General features: G+C 44.6%; 1 protein-coding gene across 19 annotated transcripts in view; it reads right to left on the reverse strand.

Moving 5' to 3' along the window:
• Positions 1 to 555: 555 nt before the first annotated feature.
• LOC118391785 (uncharacterized) overlaps positions 556 to 20352 on the reverse strand; it is a 28420-nt gene continuing 8623 nt past the window's right edge. For 2 of the 19 annotated variants that reach the window (XM_035783270.2, XM_052457899.1), the window contains exons 3-11: positions 16556 to 16666; positions 16335 to 16383; positions 14265 to 16078; positions 13999 to 14032; positions 12050 to 13860; positions 11850 to 11898; positions 9827 to 11634; positions 3896 to 3932; positions 556 to 3776 (exon numbers count right to left, since the gene is read on the reverse strand). In XM_035783270.2, coding sequence (XP_035639163.2) covers positions 1201 to 3776; positions 3896 to 3932; positions 9827 to 11634; positions 11850 to 11898; positions 12050 to 13860; positions 13999 to 14032; positions 14265 to 16078; positions 16335 to 16383; positions 16556 to 16666 — 8289 coding nt within the window. In that variant the 3' untranslated portion in view covers positions 556 to 1200. The remainder of the gene's footprint in view (positions 3777 to 3895; positions 3933 to 9826; positions 11635 to 11849; positions 11899 to 12049; positions 13861 to 13998; positions 14033 to 14264; positions 16079 to 16334; positions 16384 to 16555; positions 16667 to 20352) is intronic. The other 17 variants (XM_052457910.1, XM_052457903.1, XM_052457902.1 and 14 more) reach the window with 17 other exon arrangements.

Here is a 20352-nt window from a genome sequence, read left to right on the forward strand (position 1 = left end):
CCATATCAAAAGGTGTGGCAATGCTTACATTCTCCAATACTCAACAGAGCAGTCAGCTGCAAGTCCACTCCCCCCAAAAATCTAATTATTGAAATAAAATATGCTTCATAATCAAACATTTTCTTGATCAATAAAGGGGACTCTTAATATATTCCAAATGAATTGCCAAAATAATGTCGCCCTCTTGTGACTGCTTTGAACATTGATTTACTCACGATGGTATGCCTGCTACAGCAATGTGAAGTCATACAATAAGAACATTGATTTACTCACGATGGTATGCCTGCTACAGCAATGTGAAGTCATACAATAAGAACATTGATTTACTCACGATGGTATGCCTGCTACAGCAATGTGAAGTCATACAATAAGAACATTGATTTACTCAAGATGATATGCCTGCTACAGCAATGTGAAGTCATACAATAAGAACATTGATTTACTCACGATGATATGCCTGCTACAGCAATGTGAAGTCATACAATACGAACATTGATTTACTCACGATAATATGCCTGCTACAGCAATGTGAAGTCATACAATAAGAACATTGAGTCTTTTTAGAATTTTATTTTCATTTTTTGACAAATATATATGAAATGTTGAACTCTTAAGGAGACAGTATTTGGAGAATTCTTTACAGAAAATGAACTCTCCTAGACAAGAAACCATCATAAAATACATCTACATGATTGAACTAACCATTTCTATTTGTGCCAAGGAAGAGAATGATACAACTTATTGACAGTGAATTGATGCAAGTGATTCTTAAATTCAGTCCAATGTTATTTGGTGCTGACAAAAAAAAGTTATTTCAAAAAGCCTGATGGGACTGTCATTTTCAGACATCTGTATTTTTATGATTCATGGGGTTGACTGTTAGTTTTGCATAAAGGCACACAAGCATTGGTAACCCTCAGGTGAGCATTGCTTTTTTTGTCAAGACATTGGTCCCATTAGGCAGTACAATTATCCAAACAACTTAAAACAAAAATGTTATAATAAAAAACAATGAATAAAATGACCAAAATATTTAGATCATTCATGTATACAGGGAAATGTCTTCTAGTAAGTTAAAATGTTTATTGAGACCTAAATTAGGTTGGACATTTACTCAAGGGTACAGTGGGTCAGCAGTATAGGACACCAACTCAGAAACCTGCTTTATGCTAATAAGAGCTTGAGGGAACACCAACTTATTTACAGAGGATGAAGTTCAGAAAGAGACCTGGTCTCCTGTTGTATGAACCCCTGGAGGCTTCTCTTTCCCTGCCTGAAGGTACTCTCCCTCCGGGAAAATGGTAGGATGACCAGGAGTCTTAGGAGGGTTTCAATGTTACTAAAGCTCCTAATGTCTGATGCCTTCAGAGTGTCGAGCACAGTGGCTGGAAGATACCCGGACATGGGATCCAACCACTTCTCTCTCCAAGACTTCATCTCTGTTGGGAGTGAGACCAGGTCAGGCATGTCATCTTTGTACATGCGGAAAACGTGAGCATTTACACTGCTGTTTTCTAGCTTCGACATGGCGTAAGGCACAATCTCCAGGCACCTCAGGGTACTGAGGACCTTCTCTGTGAAGAACTCACTAACCTCAACAATGGAGTGCTCTATCACCTTCTGACTCACCGACATTTTGTAAAACTGACTCAGGGGTTCTAGCAGCGCAGAGTGCAACAACGTTATCTGCAGCTTGGAAGCTAAAGAGACAGCTTCCTTGAACCAAGCCTTGTGATGTGTGTCGATATCGCTCTTCAATTCATTGAGGGAAGTTAGGAGATCGGGCAAGCTATTCATAGCTAGCAACACATCTAGGGGTTTTCCTTGAAGAGATTGGCTCAGCTTTTTGGTCGAGCTCAGGACATTCTTCAGCACGACAGCCGTGAAGATGAACTCAAAACGTCTGACTTTATCGAAGTAAAGCAGTGCTTGGCCACTCCCTAAGCTATTCTCCTCACTTTTCAGCTCATTCAAGCACAGCATGATTACCTCCAGGAGCTCTACCACCAAATCATGCATATCATGACTCTTCTCCCAGTTCTTAATAAGCTTGTCCCTAAGCTCATTACCCTTCCCCTCATCATGTTGGAATATGGCAATGATCACCTCTTCCAGTTTGATCTGTCGTTCTGCATCCTCTGTGAGCCACTGTAACATGTTTTCTACAGACACTGCACAGTCTGCTGCTGCCACTGCAGGAGATGACCTGGCTAGCCACACATTCAGAGACACAGCAGAGCTGACCATTTGCATGGCCAGGGGGTATTTCTGGGCTATTACAGCAGATACAGCCCTCATCCGAGATCCTACCTCACCAACACTTAGCAAAGCTTGCCCTCTACAGTACGCCATATTGAGCCCCCATTTCTCTGATAGGGCTGTTTCAATAGCATCAGCCAAGACAGCAGTGTCCTGGCTGAACGGGATGAAAGCTACAGTCTCCTCGCATTGAGTGTCCTGTTTGTCCAAGTACCTGATGCACAGGGGGACATAGAGCTGTCCCTCAATCTCAACCGCCTGTTCCGTTATTATTGTAAAGAACTGTGAGTCCCAGAGTTCCTTAAGTATTTCCTCACGCACAGGTGGGTCATAGAAAGACATAGCCTGCCTCTGACCTACGACCCTGTCCTCTACCATTACAACACCATCCTCCGCCTGTGCGACGCCGCCCTGCGCGACTCCGTCCTGCGCCTGCCCCTGGGCGACTCCGTCCTGCGCCTGCCCCTGGGCGACTCCGTCCTGCGCCTGCCCCTGGGCGACGCCGTCCTGCGCCTGCCCCTGGGCGACGCCGTCCTGCGCCTGCCCCTGGGCGACGCCGTCCTGCGCCTGCCCCTGGGCGACACAGTCCTGGGCCTGCGCCTGGGCGACACAGTCCTGGGCCTGCGCCTGCCCCTGGGCGACACAGTCCTGGGCCTGCGCCTGCCCCTGGGCGACACAGTCCTGGGCCTGCGCCTGCCCCTGGGCGACGCAGTCCTGCGCCTGCCCCTGTGCCACGTCCTCCTGCGCGCCGCCCTCCTCCGCCACCAGCGCGCCGCCCTCCTCCGCCACCAGCGCGCCGCCCTCCTCCGCCACCAGCGCGCCGCCCTCCTCCGCCACCAGCGCGGCACCAACCTCCGCCACCAGCGCGGCACCAACCTCCGCGCCGCCCTCCTGCGCCACCAGCGCGCCGCCCTCCTCCGCCTCCAGCGCGGCACCAACCTCCGCGCCGCCCTCCTGCGCCACCAGCGCGCCGCCCTCCTCCGCCTCCAGCGCGGCACCAACCTCCGCGCCGCCCTCCTGCGCCACCAGCGCGCCGCCCTCCTGCGCCACCAGCGCGCCGCCCTCCTCCGCGCCGCCCTCCTGCGCCACCAGCGCGCCGCCCTCCTGCGCCACCAGCGCGCCGCCCTCCTGCGCCACCAGCGCGCCGCCCTCCTGCGCCACCAGCGCGCCGCCCTCCTCCGCCACCAGCGCGCCGTCCTCCTCCGCCACCAGCGCGCCGTCCTCCTCCGCCACCAGCGCGCCGTCCTCCTCCGCCACCAGCGCGCCGTCCTCCTCCGCCACCAGCGCGCCGACCTCCTCCGCCACCAGCGCGCCGACCTCCTCCGCCACCAGCGCGCCGACCTCCTCCGCCACCAGCGCGCCGACCTCCTCCGCCACCAGCGCGCCGTCCTCCGCCATCAGCACGCCGTCCTCCTCTTGCAACTCTCCTGCAAGGGGTTGTTCTGCCATATCAGCTTGGTGTTCCTCAACTGTCTGCTCATGTCTCTCATCAGGGTTTACATCAAAAGCTCTGAAATCTAAACACACACACACACACAGTTAAATAAACACCCCTCTTGCCTTTATTTTCACTCTACTATTACATGGTTCATGTAGAATGTCATGATGAATCTTCATGATTTAAACATTCACTTACCACTTTCCAGCTTCAGACCTTTCATTTGTTTCTTCACCTAAATTACACAACAGAATTGAGTACATTTAAAACACATTTATTTGCTATGCATATTTCCTTTGCCAGGGGATAAGGGGGGTGATCTTGCTGTATTGTTTACTGTTATTATCTGTCTGTTTGTAAAATGGACAATTCATGAATAAAATAATTGTATGCATATCTATACCAGGGATTTTCTCGATCAAAATGGGGCTTAGGTGGTGGAGTGGCCATGGGCCTGGCAAATGGTGTGGTCGATGACCGTAAATTTTAGGAGGCCCTCCTGTTGGCCGCAGTGACAAAATGTTGCCGTTTTAAAGTAAATGACATGCAATTCCACAAAAAACGAGATTCAAACAAAACTAAATCTATGGGGGCCCCATGACAAATACTCCGGAGTTAAAATTTTAGATTCCCCCTGACTGTCATGCTTTTATTTTGGTGATTTGTTCTCAAAGATGAACTCCATTATCGTTTCTACATACTTTATAATCTGTGGTTTAATTTTACACCAAAAATATTTAATCACCCCCCACCCCAAAGAAAAACAAATGTTTTGTGTGTGTGTGTGTGTGTGTATGTGAGATAGATATATATACAGTGGGGCAAAAAAGTACTTAGTCAGCCACCAATTGTGCAAGTTCTCCTACTTAAAAAGATGAGGCCTGTAAATTTCATCATAGGTACACTTCAACTATGACAGACAAAATGAGAAGAAAAAAATCCAGAAAATCACATTGTAGGATTTTTACATTTACATTTAAGTCATTTAGCAGACGCTCTTATCCAGAGCGACTTACACATTTTTAATGAATTTATTTGCAAATTATGGTGGAAAATAAGTATTCGGTCACCTACAAACACGCAAGATTTCTGGCTCACAGACCTGTAACTTCTTCTTTAAGAGGCTCCTCTGTCCACCACTCGTTACCTGTATTAATGGCACCTGTTTGAACTTGTTATCAGTATAAATGACACCTGTCCACAACCTCAAACAGTCACACTCCAAACACCACTATGGCCAAGACCAAAGAGCTGTCAATGGACACCAGAAACAAAATTGTAGACCTGCACCAGGCTGGGAAGACTGAATCTGCAATAGGTAAGCAGCTTGGTTTGAAGAAATCAACTGTGGGAGCAATTATTAGGAAATGGAAGACATACAAGACCACTGATAATCTCCCTCGATCTGGGGCTCCACGCAAGATCTCACCCAGCGGGTCAAAATGATCACAAGAACGGTGAGCAAAAATCCCAGAATCACACGGGGGGGACCTAGTGTATGACCTGCAGAGAGTGGGGACCAAAGTAACAAAGCCTACCATCAGTAACACACTACGCCGCCAGGGACTCAAATCCTGCAGTGCCAGACGTGTCCCCCTGCTTAAGCCAGTACATGTCCAAGCCCGTCTGAAGTTTGCTAGAGAGCATTTGGATGATCCAGAAGAAGATGGGGAGAATGTCATATGGTCAGATGAAACTTTTTGGTAAAAACTCAACTCGTCGTGTTTGGAGGACAAAGAACACCATACCTACTGTGAAGCATGGGGGTGGAAACATCATATGTTGGGTCTGTTTTTCTGCAAAGGGACCAGGACGACTGATCCGTGTAAAGGAAAGAATGAATGGGGCCATGTATCGTGAGATTTTGAGTGAAAACCTCCTTCCATCAGCAAGGGCATTGAAGATGAAACGTGGCTGGGTCTTTCAGCATGACAATGATCCCAAACACACCGCCCAGCAACGACGGAGTGGCTTCGTGAGAAGCATTTCAAGGTCCTGGAGTGGCCTAGCCAGTCTCCAGATCTCAACCCCATAGAAAATCTTTGGAGGGAGTTGAAAGTCCGTGTTGCCCAGCAACAGCCCCAAAACATCACTGCTCTAGATGGGGTCTGCATGGAGGAATGGGCCAAAATACCAGCAACAGTGTCTATGCTGCAGTAGTTTGTGTCGGGGGGCTAGGGTCAGTTTGTTATATCTGGAGTACTTCTCCTGTCCTATTCGGTGTCCTGTGTGAATCTAAGTGTGCGTTCTCTAATTCTCTCCTTCTTATTTCTTTCTCGCTCTCTGAGGACCTGAGCCCTAGGACCATGCCCCAGGACCCAGCTGACATGATGACTCCTTGCTGTCCCCAGTCCACCTGGCCATGCTGCTGCTCCAGTTTCAACTGACCTGAGCCCTAGGACCATGCCCCAGGACTACCTGACATGATGACTCCTTGCTGTCCCCAGTCCACCTGGCCATGCTGCTGCTACAGTCTCAACTGTTCTGCCTTACTATTATTCGACCATGCTGGTCATTTATGAACATTTGAACATCTTGGCCATGTTCTGTTATAATTTCCACCCGGCACAGCCAGAAGAGGACTGGCCACCCCACATATGCTCTCTCTAATTCTCTCTTTCTTTCTCTCTCTCGGAGGACCTGAGCCCTAGGACTACCTGACATGATGACTCCTTGCTGTCCCCAGTCCACCTGACTGTGCTGCTGCTCCAGTTTCAACTGTTCTGCCTTATTATTATTCAACCATGCTGGTCATTTATGAACATTTGAACATCTTGGCCATGTTCTGTTATAATCTCCACCCGGCACAGCCAGAAGAGGACTGGCCACCCCACATAGCCTGGTTCCTCTCTAGGTTTCTTCCTAGGTTTTGGCCTTTCTAGGGAGTTTTTCCTAGCCACTGTGCTTCTACACCTGCTTTGCTTGCTGTTTGGGGTTTTAGGCTGGGTTTCTGTACAGCACTTTGAGATATCAGCTGATGTACGAAGGGCTATATAAATAAATTTGATTTGTGTGAAAACCTTGTGAAGACTAACAGAAAACGTTTGACCTTTGTCATTGCCAACAAAGGGTATATAACAAAGTATTGAGATAAACTTGTTGTTGACCAAATACTTATTTTCCACCATAATTTGCAAATAAATTCATTAAAAATCCTACAGTTTTCTTCTCATTTCGTCTGTCATCATTGAAGTGTACCTATGATGAAAACTACAGGCCTCTCATTATTTTAAGTGGGAGAACTTTCGCAATTGGTGGCTGACTAAACCTTTTTGCCCCACTGTGTGTGTGTATGTGTGTATGTATGCGTGTATGTATATATATATATATATATATATATATATATATATATATACATACATACATACATACACAGAGCACCATAATTCATTGAACAGTGATTATTTTTTGTGTTATTTTGGTTCTGTACTCTAGCACTGAGTTTGAAAGGATACAATGACAATGAAGTGCATGACAATGAAGTGCAGACTGTCGGCTTTAATTGAAGGGTATTTTCATACATATCGGCTGAACCGTTTAGAAATGACAGCACCTTTTGTACATGTTCCCCCCATTTTAAGGTACTACAAGTATTTGTTGAATTGGCTTCACAGATGTGTGTTAGGCAGGTGTATTCATTTTTGTTGTTAGTGAATGAGCTGTTGACGAATAGTATTGATTATAGACTTTGCTATTGCCTTTGGAGGTTGTTGTTGGGGTTTGACAACATGAGGAAGACAGCAGCGTCGATGCAAATGAAGCTGGCCGGAATAGGGCTCAGAAATGAAAATCAATCAATTAGGAACATTGCAAAAACCCTGGGCCCAAGTCAACAGTTTGGTTCATCATTAACAAGAAAAAACAACAACCGGTGAACTCAATTATGTCAAAAGACCCGGTAGACTGAGGAAGACCACGGTGCTCTTTATTTAGCCTCCAAACTCATTGGATGACACTTCATCGTGCAACAAGACAATGACCCTAAACATACTGCTAGAGCAACAAAGGGGTATTTGATGGCCAAAAAGTGGAAAATCCTTGACTGGCCGAGTCAATCAGCGGATCTGAATCCAATTGAACATGCATTTTACATGCTGAAGAGGAGACTGAAGGCAATAAGTCCCAGGAACTGAAGATGGCTGCAGTACAGGCCTGGCAGAGCATCACCAGGGAAGATACCTGGCATCTGGTGATGTCGATGCATCGCATACTTCAAGCAGTCATTGCATGCAAAGGATATGCGACCAAATATTAACAATGAATACTTTATTCTACATTATGTTAAACTGTCCAATGCTTTTTGATGCCCGAAAATGGGGGACTATGTATACAAGCTTCTATGATTTCTAAATGGTTCATCCGATATCTATGAAAATACCCTCAAATTAAAGCTGACGGTCTGCACTTCACCCTAATTGTCATTGTATCCATTCAAACTCAAAGTGCTAGAGTACAGAACCAAAATAACAACAACAAAAAATATCACTGTCCAATGAATTATGGTGCTCACTGTATATATCAAAAGTTTGGACACTCACTCATTTCAGGGTTTTTATTTATTTTTACTATTTTCTACATTGTAGAATAAAAATTAAATAGTACATCATGTAGTAACCACAAAAGTGAAACTATTCTTCAAAGTAGCCACCCTTTGCACACGCCTGGCATTCTCTCAACCAGCTTCACCTGAAATGCTTTTCAACAGTCTTGAAGGAGTTCCCACATACGCTGAGCACTTGTTGGCTTCTTTTCCTTCACTCTGCGGCCCGACTCATCCCAAACCATCTCAATTGGCTTGAGGTCAGGTCATCTGATACAGCACTCCATCACTCTCCTTCTTGGTCAAATAGCCCTTACACAGCCTGGAGGTGTGTTGGATCATTGTCCTGTTGAAAAACAAATGATATCCTATCTGGTTCACGCTTAGCGGGACTCGCTGCAGAATGCTGTGGTAGCAATGCTGGTTAAGTGTGCCTTGAATTCTAAATAAAATCACTGACAGTGTCACCAGCAAAGCAACCCCACCTCCTCCATGCTTCACGGTGGGAACCACACACGCAGAGATTATCCGTTCACCTAATCTCACAAAGACACAGCAGTTAGAAGTAAAAATCTCACATTTGGACTCATCAGACCAGACCAAAGGATAGATTTCCACCGGTCTAGTGTCCATTGCTCGTGTTTCTTGGTCTTCTTATTGGTGTCCTTTAGTAGTGGTTTCGTTGCAGCAATTCGACCAAGAAGGCCTGATTCACAGTCTCCTCTGAACAGTTGATGTGGAGATGTATCTGTTACTTGAACTCTGTGAAGCATTTATTTGGGCTGCAATTTCTGAGGCTGGTAACTTACGAACATATCCTCTGCAGCAGAGGTAACTCTGGGTCTTCCTTTCCTGTGGCGGTCCTCATGAGAGCCAGTTTCATCATAGCGCTTGATGGTTTTTGCAACTGCACTTGAAGAAACTTTCAATGTTCTTGGCATTTTCAGGATTTACTGACCTTCATGTCTTAAAGTAATGATGGAATGTTGTTTCTTTTTGCTTATTTGAGCTGTTCTTGCCATAATATGGACTTGGGTCTTTTACCAAATAGGGCTATCTTCTGTATTCCACCCCTACCTTGTCACAACACAACGGATTGGCTCAAATGAATTAAGGAAAGAAATTCCAAATTAACAAGGCACACCTGTTAATTGAAATGCATTCCAGGTGACTACCTCATGAATCTGGTTGAGAGAATGCCAAGAGTGTGCAGAGCTGTCATCAAGGCAAAGGGTGGCTACTTTAAAGAATCTCAAATATAAAATATTTTGATTTGTTTAATACTTTTTGGTTACTACATGATTCCATTTGTGTTATTTCATAGTTTTGATCTCTTCACTATTATTCTACAATGTAGAAAATAGTAAAAATAAAGAAAAAAACCTGGAATGAGTAGGTGTGTCCAAGATTGACTGGTACTATATGTAGATTTTTTTTAACCGTTTGGACATAGGCGGCCCGAGAAAAAAAAAAACACTTAAGCGGCCCGTCCAAGACTTTTCTATGCAGACAAAAACCAGTGTATCAATAAAATCAGTCCTTAAAACATCTGCTTTGGAATGCTAGAATGATTATTGCTTTTAATTTACCTGCTCAAGACATGGGATGCTTTCTGGGTCAACTTCGATGCACTTCTCAATGACTTCCCTTAGTCTTTGAACAGTTGGGTAATGCATGAGAAGCATCACGGTATCGGTTTTGCTGCCCTTGCAGACAGTGTTCTTCAGCAGAGCCCTCATGGAGTTCAGGGTGGTCTTCATCAGGTCCCACTCCATACTGACGCTCGGTAGAACAGCCACCAGTCTGAGCAGCATTGTCACTGTGGGATGGCTTTGAGATTCTGGGTGAAGCAGTATCTCAGAGATAGAAGCTGGTGGTGACATGTCTTGATATTTCTCTTTCCACACTGTGGCCCAGTTACTGATATCCTGCTCTACTGTGTCAGGATCAGGGAGGTCAGACAGGTAGAGACTGTATAACTTGTCTGTGGACTCTGCGCGGATTGGCTCTGAAATGGGCTGTGGATTGCAGGTGGGAAGAAGAGACAGGAGCTTCAAGGCTTTCAAATGACTGTCGGAGAAGTTGTACTTCATTTCGTCAATGAGGCAGCGCAGTACAGGAACACTAAAGTTGTCCCTGTAGTACACCTCTGGAGACTCATAAGAGTTAGCTTCCTCTGGGAAACATACTTGCTGAGAGGCCACCTTGGATGCTAGTTGGAATGCCTCTTCAAACCAAGGTGTGTGTACAGTGCTTATGTTCTCCAACATCTTGTTCAGTGTCTCTATGATTGGTACGATCTTCTCCACCTCAAAGATGATGTCAGCAGGGTTACCACAGCGGAAAACAGTGCTGCAGTTTCGAAGAGGAGAACATGCGTTTTTCAGGATCACAAGTGTGACGACAAAATCCATCTCTCTCAAAGCAGTGGCGAGGACCTGTGCATGTAGCGACATAGTGCCCGTGGCGCTGGAACTAACTGAATCCAGGCAACTCAAGACTCCCTCCAATGTGTCGACTAGGAGATCAAAAAAGTCCTCCCTCTTCTTCCACCTGGAGCAACAGGTTTCTGGAATCTCCTCCAAGGCCTCCCGAGGTGTATTCAGTAACCCATCCACGGCCTGTGCTAGCTCTGCCTCTAGTCCAGGTGACTGGTCAAAGAACAGTAGAAGATCTTCCACAATTCCCAGCATCTTTGTGACAGGTGGGCAGGGTACACTTCCTGCTAGCCAACAGGCAAGACCACAAGACTCACTGGGTGTGATGACAGACAGAGGATAGCTCTCGAGGAACTCCAAAGACATCTTCTTCAGGCTGTGACAACCTGAGCCCATGCGCATGAATGCTTGTCCACGACACTGACTCATCGGCAATCCCCAATCTTCGGTTATAGTTGCTGAAAGATTCTTGACTTGAACATCAACGTCACAGGTTTCAAAAAATCGCAAAAAACCAATGAGCTCTACCTTGGGGGCGCATTCCCCAACATATCTGACAAAGACAGGCAGATAGCTCTTATTAGCAATTACAACAGGTTTATCTGTGATAAGAGAAAAGAAGGGGGACTCCTGTATTTCTAAGAGTATGACTTCCCTGATGGATTTTGTGAGAAGCTCTACCATTTCCTCCTCTCCTACGTTAAGCGTGAACTTGCCATCTCTTCCAAACCAGTGGCACAGGCCGAGATCCTGGATGAGAAGGACTTGATCTTCTTTGGAGAGTTCGGAGAGCTGGCACTTCTTTTTCCCTAGACGTGCAGCCAGTCTGAAAACCATTTCCAAACTCTGTCGATTATCTCCAGTGTGCCCATTCTCATCCACCGCTTTCATTTCCTGGTTCTCTTTCTTGTCAAAAGACTCATTCTCAAGGTCCCTTGTTGCATCTTTGCCATGATCGACTGAAAATATAAAAGGTAAATTATTGAATTCAATTTACTCAGTTCAAGTTCTATAATTTTCTATCAGAGAGAGTTAATTTATTTAGTCACTTGACAAAACCTAGGTCCATCCATATTACCGACATACTAAATGGTAAGTGTTATTACATATTTAGTACCTTACAATTACATAGTCACATGGAGATTCATTGTAACAAATATTTTCTATAACATACCTTCCATGTTGGCTTCAGAGTTCTTCATCAGACTTTTGGATTCTTTATCCTAAAAAACATAAAATAAAAAGACATTAAAAGGAAATCATTTATTTTAAAATGACAACATTTCAGTATAGGCTGCTCTGAAAGACTACATAGGTTTAACGTATTAGACAAAGTAATAATCATGGACATTTATTTCAACAGCGAAAACTTACCAAGCAGATGCCCTCTAAAGCCTGGGGAGTGACCTTCAAGCACTTAGTCACCATCCGGTCCAGATCTCTGCTGAAGTTGGTTCCCACCTGCAGCATGGCCAGACATGGGGACCTGTCCTTGGGGCTGGTGTTCCTCAGGTATTCCTGGAACATCTTGTGGCGCATCACTTCCCCACAGTTCTCAAGTACTGTGCTGGGTAACACAGACATGATCCTCAGCAGTGTGTTGATGTTCCCAAAGTACTGCATGAGTGGCAGACGGAGAGTCTGAAAGATGGTGTCTGGGATGGTCACGGATGCAACTTTGGTCTTCCACTTCACCCTCCAGCAGCACAACTCGGTGAAGAAGTTGTCGGAGTCAGGCAGATCACTGGCGTAGAGAGGAGGCTTTGACCTCAGGATCTCAAACATGTAACTCACAGTCACAGAGCAGGGAACCAGGGAGAGGAAGTTTAGGGCCTCCTTGTGGTCCTCAGAGAAATGATCCTTAACAGCATTGGTGAGGTTGTCCACTAGGGGCACACTTAGTGCATCTTTGTAATACAGAGCTGGTTTCATCATGCTATCCCTGGACGCAGAGGAATTATCAGGCACTTTTATCTGCACACCTAGACTCTGGGCGAGTGCACAAGCTTCATCAAACCAATTCTGGTGAAATACTTTGATGTTTGTTTTGACCCTGTTAAGAGTAGCCACTATACCACTGATCTGGCAGAGTTGGGATGCTGCGCTGAAATGATCCTTCTGGAGTCCTGCACTCAGTTCCCTGGTGAAGGACGAGGTGTTCTTCAGGGCTACCATGGGCACAATAAAATCAAAGTCCCTTATCAAACGCAGCAGTGCTCCAGCTTTTAGAGAGAATGAGGATTTCCACCTCTGTGGGTTGCTCTTGATTTTCTCCAAACATTCGACAAGGGGCTCCAGCATCTGCACAAAAACTTCATAGGAATCATGCTTCTCCTGCCAGACGGTACAGAACTTCCCCTGCAATTCTTGAACCTTTTCATAGCTTTCCCTAAGACCAAATGCAATGACATGATCCAGTTGTTTCTCAAGCATAGGCATGCTCCCAAAAAACATCAAAACCTCTTCAAAAACATCCAGGGCCCGTTTGACTGATGACACAGGGGTGGATTTTGACCACCATATGTTAAATGAGTAACAAGAGCAGTGTGTGCATATTGCAAGGGGGTACTTTTCTTGGATTTTGCAGGCAAATGCTTTCAGCTTGTAGGAGACATCACCAGATCCTAGGTAGGCCTGACCTCTGCAGTAACACAAATCGAGATGCCACTCTTTGGTGACAATTTCCAATATGCGCTCTGACATGGCATCACAGTCAAGATCCACATCCAGAAAGCCCATGAGCTCCAATCGCATGACATCAAAACTGTCCACAAACCTGAGGAAGAGAGGAAGATGTTTTTTCTCCCCTAACTTCACAACGCGGTCGATGAACAGAGAAAAAAAGGAAGTGCCCACCTCCACAAGAATTCCCTCCCTGACAGCATCCTCGCATACTCTGAGAACTTCTTCCATCTCAGACTTCGACACATACTTCAATGAGTCTTCCACCTCGCCATCCTGTTCAGCAGAGGCCTCACCAGGCTGTCTGCTCTGGCTGTTATACGCAGCTGTCACAGCAACCTGCAGAGCAGATTTGAGTGCCTCCTTATTAGTTTCTGTGGCTGGGAGTTTGGGTTGCCCCACTCTCTCGGTCTCCATCTCAGAGGGTATGTCCTGTGGTTCTTCTTGTGTTTTTTGTACATTCTCTTTTAGAGTGTGATTCCCATCATTCTCAGAGACAGGTTCTGAAATAAAGCAGTGAAGAGCATGAGCCAAGAAGGAATAATTAATAAAACATAGGTATTAATGCAAATATTTTGATATTTACACAATACTGCAATAAATATTATACAATTATTATATTAATAATTGTACTTCCTTACCAGCGTCAGGCTGCATCTCTATTACCTCATCATCCTATGAACAGAAAATAAAAGCATTAGCAAAATAACGCTTTTGTTCAGTAACTGAAACCTACAAATGCAAATATTAGTAAGAAAACAAGTTAAGAAATATCCAACATCCACTTACAGTACTTTAATTTTGTTTAGTTTTTCAAATTATTTGAAATCTTCAGTTTATTTGATTGCAGCGCAAAGACTTTAAATACAACAAGAACACAATAACTGTTATATTTAAATAAACTTACCATATGCAAAAACTGCAATATGTCAATATGCTTCTCCACATAGGACTCAACCATGTCTTCCACATTGAAGTGCACGTCTTGATTGACATAGACAAATGCCATGTTGCACAGTCTCTTATCCTCCGGTGTGGCTTTCAGGTAAGACTGGTACCGCTCCAGCACCATGTTGTACTGCCCATACACGTCTGCCTCTGCGTTCACACAGGGGATGGTGCCCAAAACTCTCAGCAGGCTCTGCACATTTGGGTAAAATGCAATGTCTGGGATTTTCAATGTTGCAAACACTGTTGTGGGCAGGATCCTCCGCTTGCTAGCATGTCTCCACTTCACCTCCCAGCAACCAAGCTCATCGTAAAACGTGTCGGGTCGAGCGAGGTTGTTCAAGTTTGCGTCCGCCACTTTATCCCTGCGGATACTGAAATTGTGGTCAGCCATGTAAGATGGCACCAACGAGAGCCATCTCAGAATCCGTACCATCTCCGTGCTGAACACCCTCTTTACCTCCGCAACAAGGTACTGTAAGATCTGCCTGCTCAGAGTCTCTCTGTAGAAATCCTCCAGAGGGGTTTCAGTTGCAACTGCCTCGCCAGTCTCAGGTGAGCTCTCATCCGGCCTAGCAACCTCCACTCCCAGCTTCTTAGCCCTGCCCACTGCATCAGAAAACCACTTCCTGTGGAATATTGCGATCTCCTGCAGATGTTTGTTGACCAGCTTTAAGGCGTTGGAGATTGTGTACTGCAAGGTGCTGCTGATGCTGATGGCTCCCCTGAGACTCGGGTTGAGGATACTCACGCAACAGAGGGTATTCTTCAGAACAACCAGGGTGATAATGAAATTGAAGTTCTTCAGGATCGGCTTGAGCTTGGCCATCTGCTCACAAGTAGCGGTGTCTGCGTTCGCAGCCGAGCACACCTCGTTGATGCAGGCGAGGAATGGTTCAAGAATGTCCAACATGGTCTGGAAGGCATCAACACCATACTCCCAGGTGTTCTGGGAAGCCTCTATGATCCTGTCCACTTCACCTTTAAGGTGGCTGTATGAAGACTTGATTTTCACCTCCAGTCTTTCCCAAAGATCTGGGGATCCTCTAATTATTTTGGCGACCTCCTCCACTGTGTTCACAACCTTCTGGATATAAGGTATGGGCATGGAGCGGATTAGCCACATGTTAAAGGCATATGGGTCACTAGGTGCTAGCACTACCTGAGGAAACTCCTGCAGAATCCTGCTGGTGAGATCCTTCATTTTCTGACATAAACCACCTGTAGTCAGGTAGGTAAGTCCTCGACAATGCTCCATCCGCAGCCCCCACTTATTCCGAATTTCTGAGAGCAGCATGTAAAACAGGCCCTCAGCATCTGCATAACAGGGCAGGAAACCCATGAGGTGTTTCTGGGGGAACCCTGCCACAGTGACGGACCTGATGAAAACTGGGATCTGATCTTTTCCCTCGATGTTTGTCACATCTTGAAGCAGGATGGAGAAAAAGCGTGCCAACCTCAAACTGTTCCGGATCTCCTCCCGCATGAGGTCCTCGCTGAACTGGAGGACTTCTTTCTGGTCGATTCTTTCAACACAGATGGGGTTGAGAGACTGTTGTCCTCTGTGGTCTCCCATCGGTTCATCTGTGTTGGGGTTTGCATCGTTCCCTATGCTGAATCCAGTGAAGGCAAGGGTTTCCTTAAAGTAGACTTTAAGGATTTCCTTTGCTTTGGAGTTAGCGACATCCTCTCTCTTTTGTTCCTCTTGCTGTAAATCACATGTTGCGCTATTCTCTCCTGGCTTATCTTTCACCTCAGATGGAGCATCATCTTCTGTAGTAAAGGAGAAAACATGGACAAGAAATTGAAAAAAAGTGTTTCTACAAATACCCTATCAAAAGGTGTACTTTCGTAACTTAACATAAAGCCTATGACAATACAGACCACATTACTATGCACTACTAGTTGCTACCCAATTACATGTCATTTCTGGTAGGAAAATAGATATAATTTTGCAGCGAGTGGCCAAATATGGAAATATTTTATTCTTATGGTAAAACGAACAACAAATGAGAAGAAATAGATTTACCAAACCAATCCCCTTTAGCTTTCTTCAAGGATGCAAGCTCTGCCTCAGCCTAAATGGATTAAAGACATACTTAGATGTAAACTGGAATTAATGCAATAGTATCAGATTATACACTTACTGAGATCAGGTTAGAATGACTATATTGGGTACAACATTCAGGGTCATGACCTTATAAGGGACACTTTAAACCACTTGTGTGTTTTAAACGTGACAATACTTACAGGTTCTCTTATTCTTTTATTCCGGTTGTGGCCTGATGGATTGTTCAAATGGCTTGTAAAATCAAATCTGGTTGGAATAGCACCCTCTTTCAAGGATGTTCTTAAAGTGCTCTGGAAAAGAAACAAGCAAGTAATTATAACAATTTCAATGCCACTCTTTTGCATGCCTGAGTAAGAACCTGCAGGGAGAAGCATGACCTTCTAATACAGACCTACTAGTGGTCTTCAGATAGACCTAGTGCATTATGATTAAGCTAGTCCCAGCAAGTCTATATGACTTACACATCACGTCACACAGTATGTGGGAAACCTATTCTACAATAGTTTTTGATTCCCCTAAGCATGTGACAAGACATTATTTCTAGTGCGCAAGATATTTTATTCCGAGAGCAATGTACATAATACAAGGTGCAGTGAAATTTGTCGTTTTACAGGGTCAGCCATAGTATGACATAGCCTACATCCCAAACCCGGTCAATGGGTCGATTTGCTAATGCATAGATGAGTCACCACCTGAACAGGTAACTCAAGACTCCGCCCTATTCCTGAACAATATAACTGACTGAAAACGTAAAATTAATGTTTTTTTTTGCAATATACAGTACGTTTGGAAAGTTTACGGACCCCTCAACTTTTTCCACATTTTGTTACTTTACAGCCAAATTCGAAAATGGATTCAATAGTTTTCCCTCCTCATCAATCCACACAAACTACCCCATAATAAATCAAAAACAGATTTTTTTTTTTTTTAAATGTTGCACATTTCTTAAGAATAAAAAAACTGAAATATCACATTTACATAAGAATTCAAACCCTTTACTCAGTGCTTTGTTGAAGCACCTTGGGCAGCGGTTACAGCCACGAGTCTTCTTGGGTATGACGCAACAAGCTTGGCAAACCTGTATTTGGGGAGTGTCTCCCATTACTGTGCAGATCCTCTCAAGCTCTGTCAGGTTAGATGGGGAGCGTCGCTGCACAGCTATTTTCAGGTCTCTCCAGTGATGTTCCTGACATATGCCTTCTACTGCGGTAAAAGGCCTGATTGGTGGAGTGCTGCAGAGATGGGAGAATCTTCCAGAAGGACAACCATCTCCACAGAGGAACTCTGGAGCTGTCAGAGTGACCATCAGGTTCTTGGTCACCTCCCTGACCAAGGCCCTTCTCCCCTGATTGCTCAGTTTGGCCGGGCAGCCAGCTCTAGGAAGAGTCTTGGTGGTTCCAATCTAGTTCCATTTCAGAATGATGGAGGCCAGTGTTCTTGGGGACCATAATTTGCAGTAGAAGTTTTTGGTAGCCTTCCCCAGATCTGTGCCTCAACACAATTCCTTCAACCTCATGGCTTGGTTTTTGCTCTGACACGCACGGTCAACTGTGGGACCTCATACAGTGGGGCAAAAAAGTATTTAGTCAGCCACCAATTGTGCAAGTTCTCCCACTTTAAAATATGAGAGAGGCCTGTAATTTTCATCATAGGTACACTTCAACTATGACAGATAAAATGAGATTTTTTCTCTCCAGAAAATCACATTGTAGGATTTTTTATGAATTTATTTGCAAATTATGGTGGAAAATAAGTATTTGGTCACCTACAAACAAGCAACATTTCTGGCTCTCACAGACCTGTAACTTCTTCTTTAAGAGGCTCCTCTGTCCTCAACTCGTTACCTGTATTAATGGCACCTGTTTGAATTTGTTATCAGTATAAAAGACACTTGTCCACAACCTCAAACAGTCACACTCCAAACTCCACTATGGCCAAGACCAAAGAGCTGTCAAAGGACACCAGAAACAAAATTGTAGACCTGCACCAGGCTGGGAAGACTGAATCTGCAATAGGTAAGCAGCTTGGTTTGAAGAAATCAACTGTGGGAGCAATTATTAGGAAATGGAAGACATACAAGACCACTGATAATCTCCCTCGATCTGGGGCTCCACGCAAGATCTCAACCCCGTGGGGTCAAAATGATCACAAGAACGGTGAGCAAAAATCCCAGAATCACACGGGGGACCTAGTGAATGACCTGCAGAGAGCTGGGACAAAAGTAACAAAGCCTACCATCAGTAACACACTACGCCGCCAGGGACTCAAATCCTGCAGTGCCAGACGTGTCCCCCTGCTTAAGCCAGTACATGTCCAAGCCCGTCTGAAGTTTGCTAGAGAGCATTTGGATGATCCAGAAGAAGATGGGGAGAATGTCATATGGTCAGATGAAACTAAAATGTAACTTTTTGGTAAAAACTCAACTCGTCGTGTTTGGAGGACAAAGAATGCTGAGTTGCACACCATACCTACTGTGAAGCATGGGGGTGGAAACATCATGCTTTGGGGCTGTTTTTCTGCAAAGGGACCAGGACGACTGATCCGTGTAAAGGAAAGAATGAATGGGGCCATGTATCGTGAGATTTTGAGTGAAAACCTCCTTCCATCAACAAGGGCATTGAAGATGAAACGTGTCTGGGTCTTTCAGCATGACAATGATCCAAAACACACCGCCCGGGCAACGAAGGAGTGGCTTCGTAAGAAGCATTTCAAGGTCCTGGAGTGGCCTAGCAAGTCTCCAGATCTCAACCGCATAGAAAATCTTTGGAGGGAGTTGAAAGTCTGTGTTGCCCAGCAACAGGCCCAAAACATCACTGCTCTAGAGGAGATCTGCATGGAGGAATGGGCCAAAATACCAGCAACAGTGTGTGAAAACCTTGTGAAGACTTACAGAAAACATTTGACCTCTGTCATTGCCAACAAAGGGTATATAACAAAGTATTGAGATAAACTTTTGTAATTGACCAAATACTTATTTTCCACCATAATTTGCAAATAAATGTATAAAAAATCCTACAATGTGATTTTCTTTCTCTCAGTTTGTCTGTCATAGTTGAAGTGTACCTATGATGAAAATTACAGGCCTCTCTCATCTTTTTAAGTGGGAGAACATGCACAATTGGTGGCTGACTAAATACTTTTTTTGTCCCACTGTATAGACAGGTGTGTGCCTTTCCAAATCATGTCCAATCAATTGTATTTACCACAAGTGGACTCCAATCAAGTTGTAGAAACCTCTCAAGGATGATCAATGGAAACAGGATGCACCTGAGCTCAATTTTGAGTCTCACAGCAAAGGGTCTGAATACTTATGTAAATAAGGTATCCGTTTTAATTTTTAATACATTCGCAAACATTTCTAAAAACCTGTTTTCACTTTGTCATTATGGGGTACTGTGTGTAGATTGATGAAGGAAACATTTTCAATAATCAATTTTAGAATAAGGCTGTAGCTTAACAAACTGTGGAAAAGGGGAAGGGGTCTGAATACTTTCAGGATGCACTGTAACTAGTGATGGGGGGGAAATCTATATTTACATATCACAATTTTATTTTGGACGATATTATATCAATACTTTGACTCCAGGCATCAATTTTTATAAAACAAACAAACATTTAGTCAGTTGTACCTCCTATAGCTTGTTCTCCATCTTTAAAAAAAAGTGAGCCAATAACATGTTTTCAACACTTATTTCCATGACTGATCAAAACAAATTTTCTCATGCTCTCTCGTCTCTCTGCAGCAGACAGATATTGAGCAGAAGTTTTCCCCAAAAAATCTTAATCTGCTCAGAATTAAGATAGAATATATTCTGTTTGCATCAATATGTTTGCAAGATCAAATTGCAGGATCGAATTGCAATATATATATAGAATTGGGAGCGTTGCAATATTACTTGTATAGGCACCTAAGTATCGTGATAATATATTATTGCTAGGTCCCTGGCAATTCTCAGCCCTTGATAACTGGTCTCTT

Source organism: Oncorhynchus keta, chromosome 12 (genome assembly GCF_023373465.1).
Source record: "Oncorhynchus keta strain PuntledgeMale-10-30-2019 chromosome 12, Oket_V2, whole genome shotgun sequence".
Taxonomy (NCBI): Eukaryota; Metazoa; Chordata; class Actinopteri; order Salmoniformes; family Salmonidae; genus Oncorhynchus; species Oncorhynchus keta.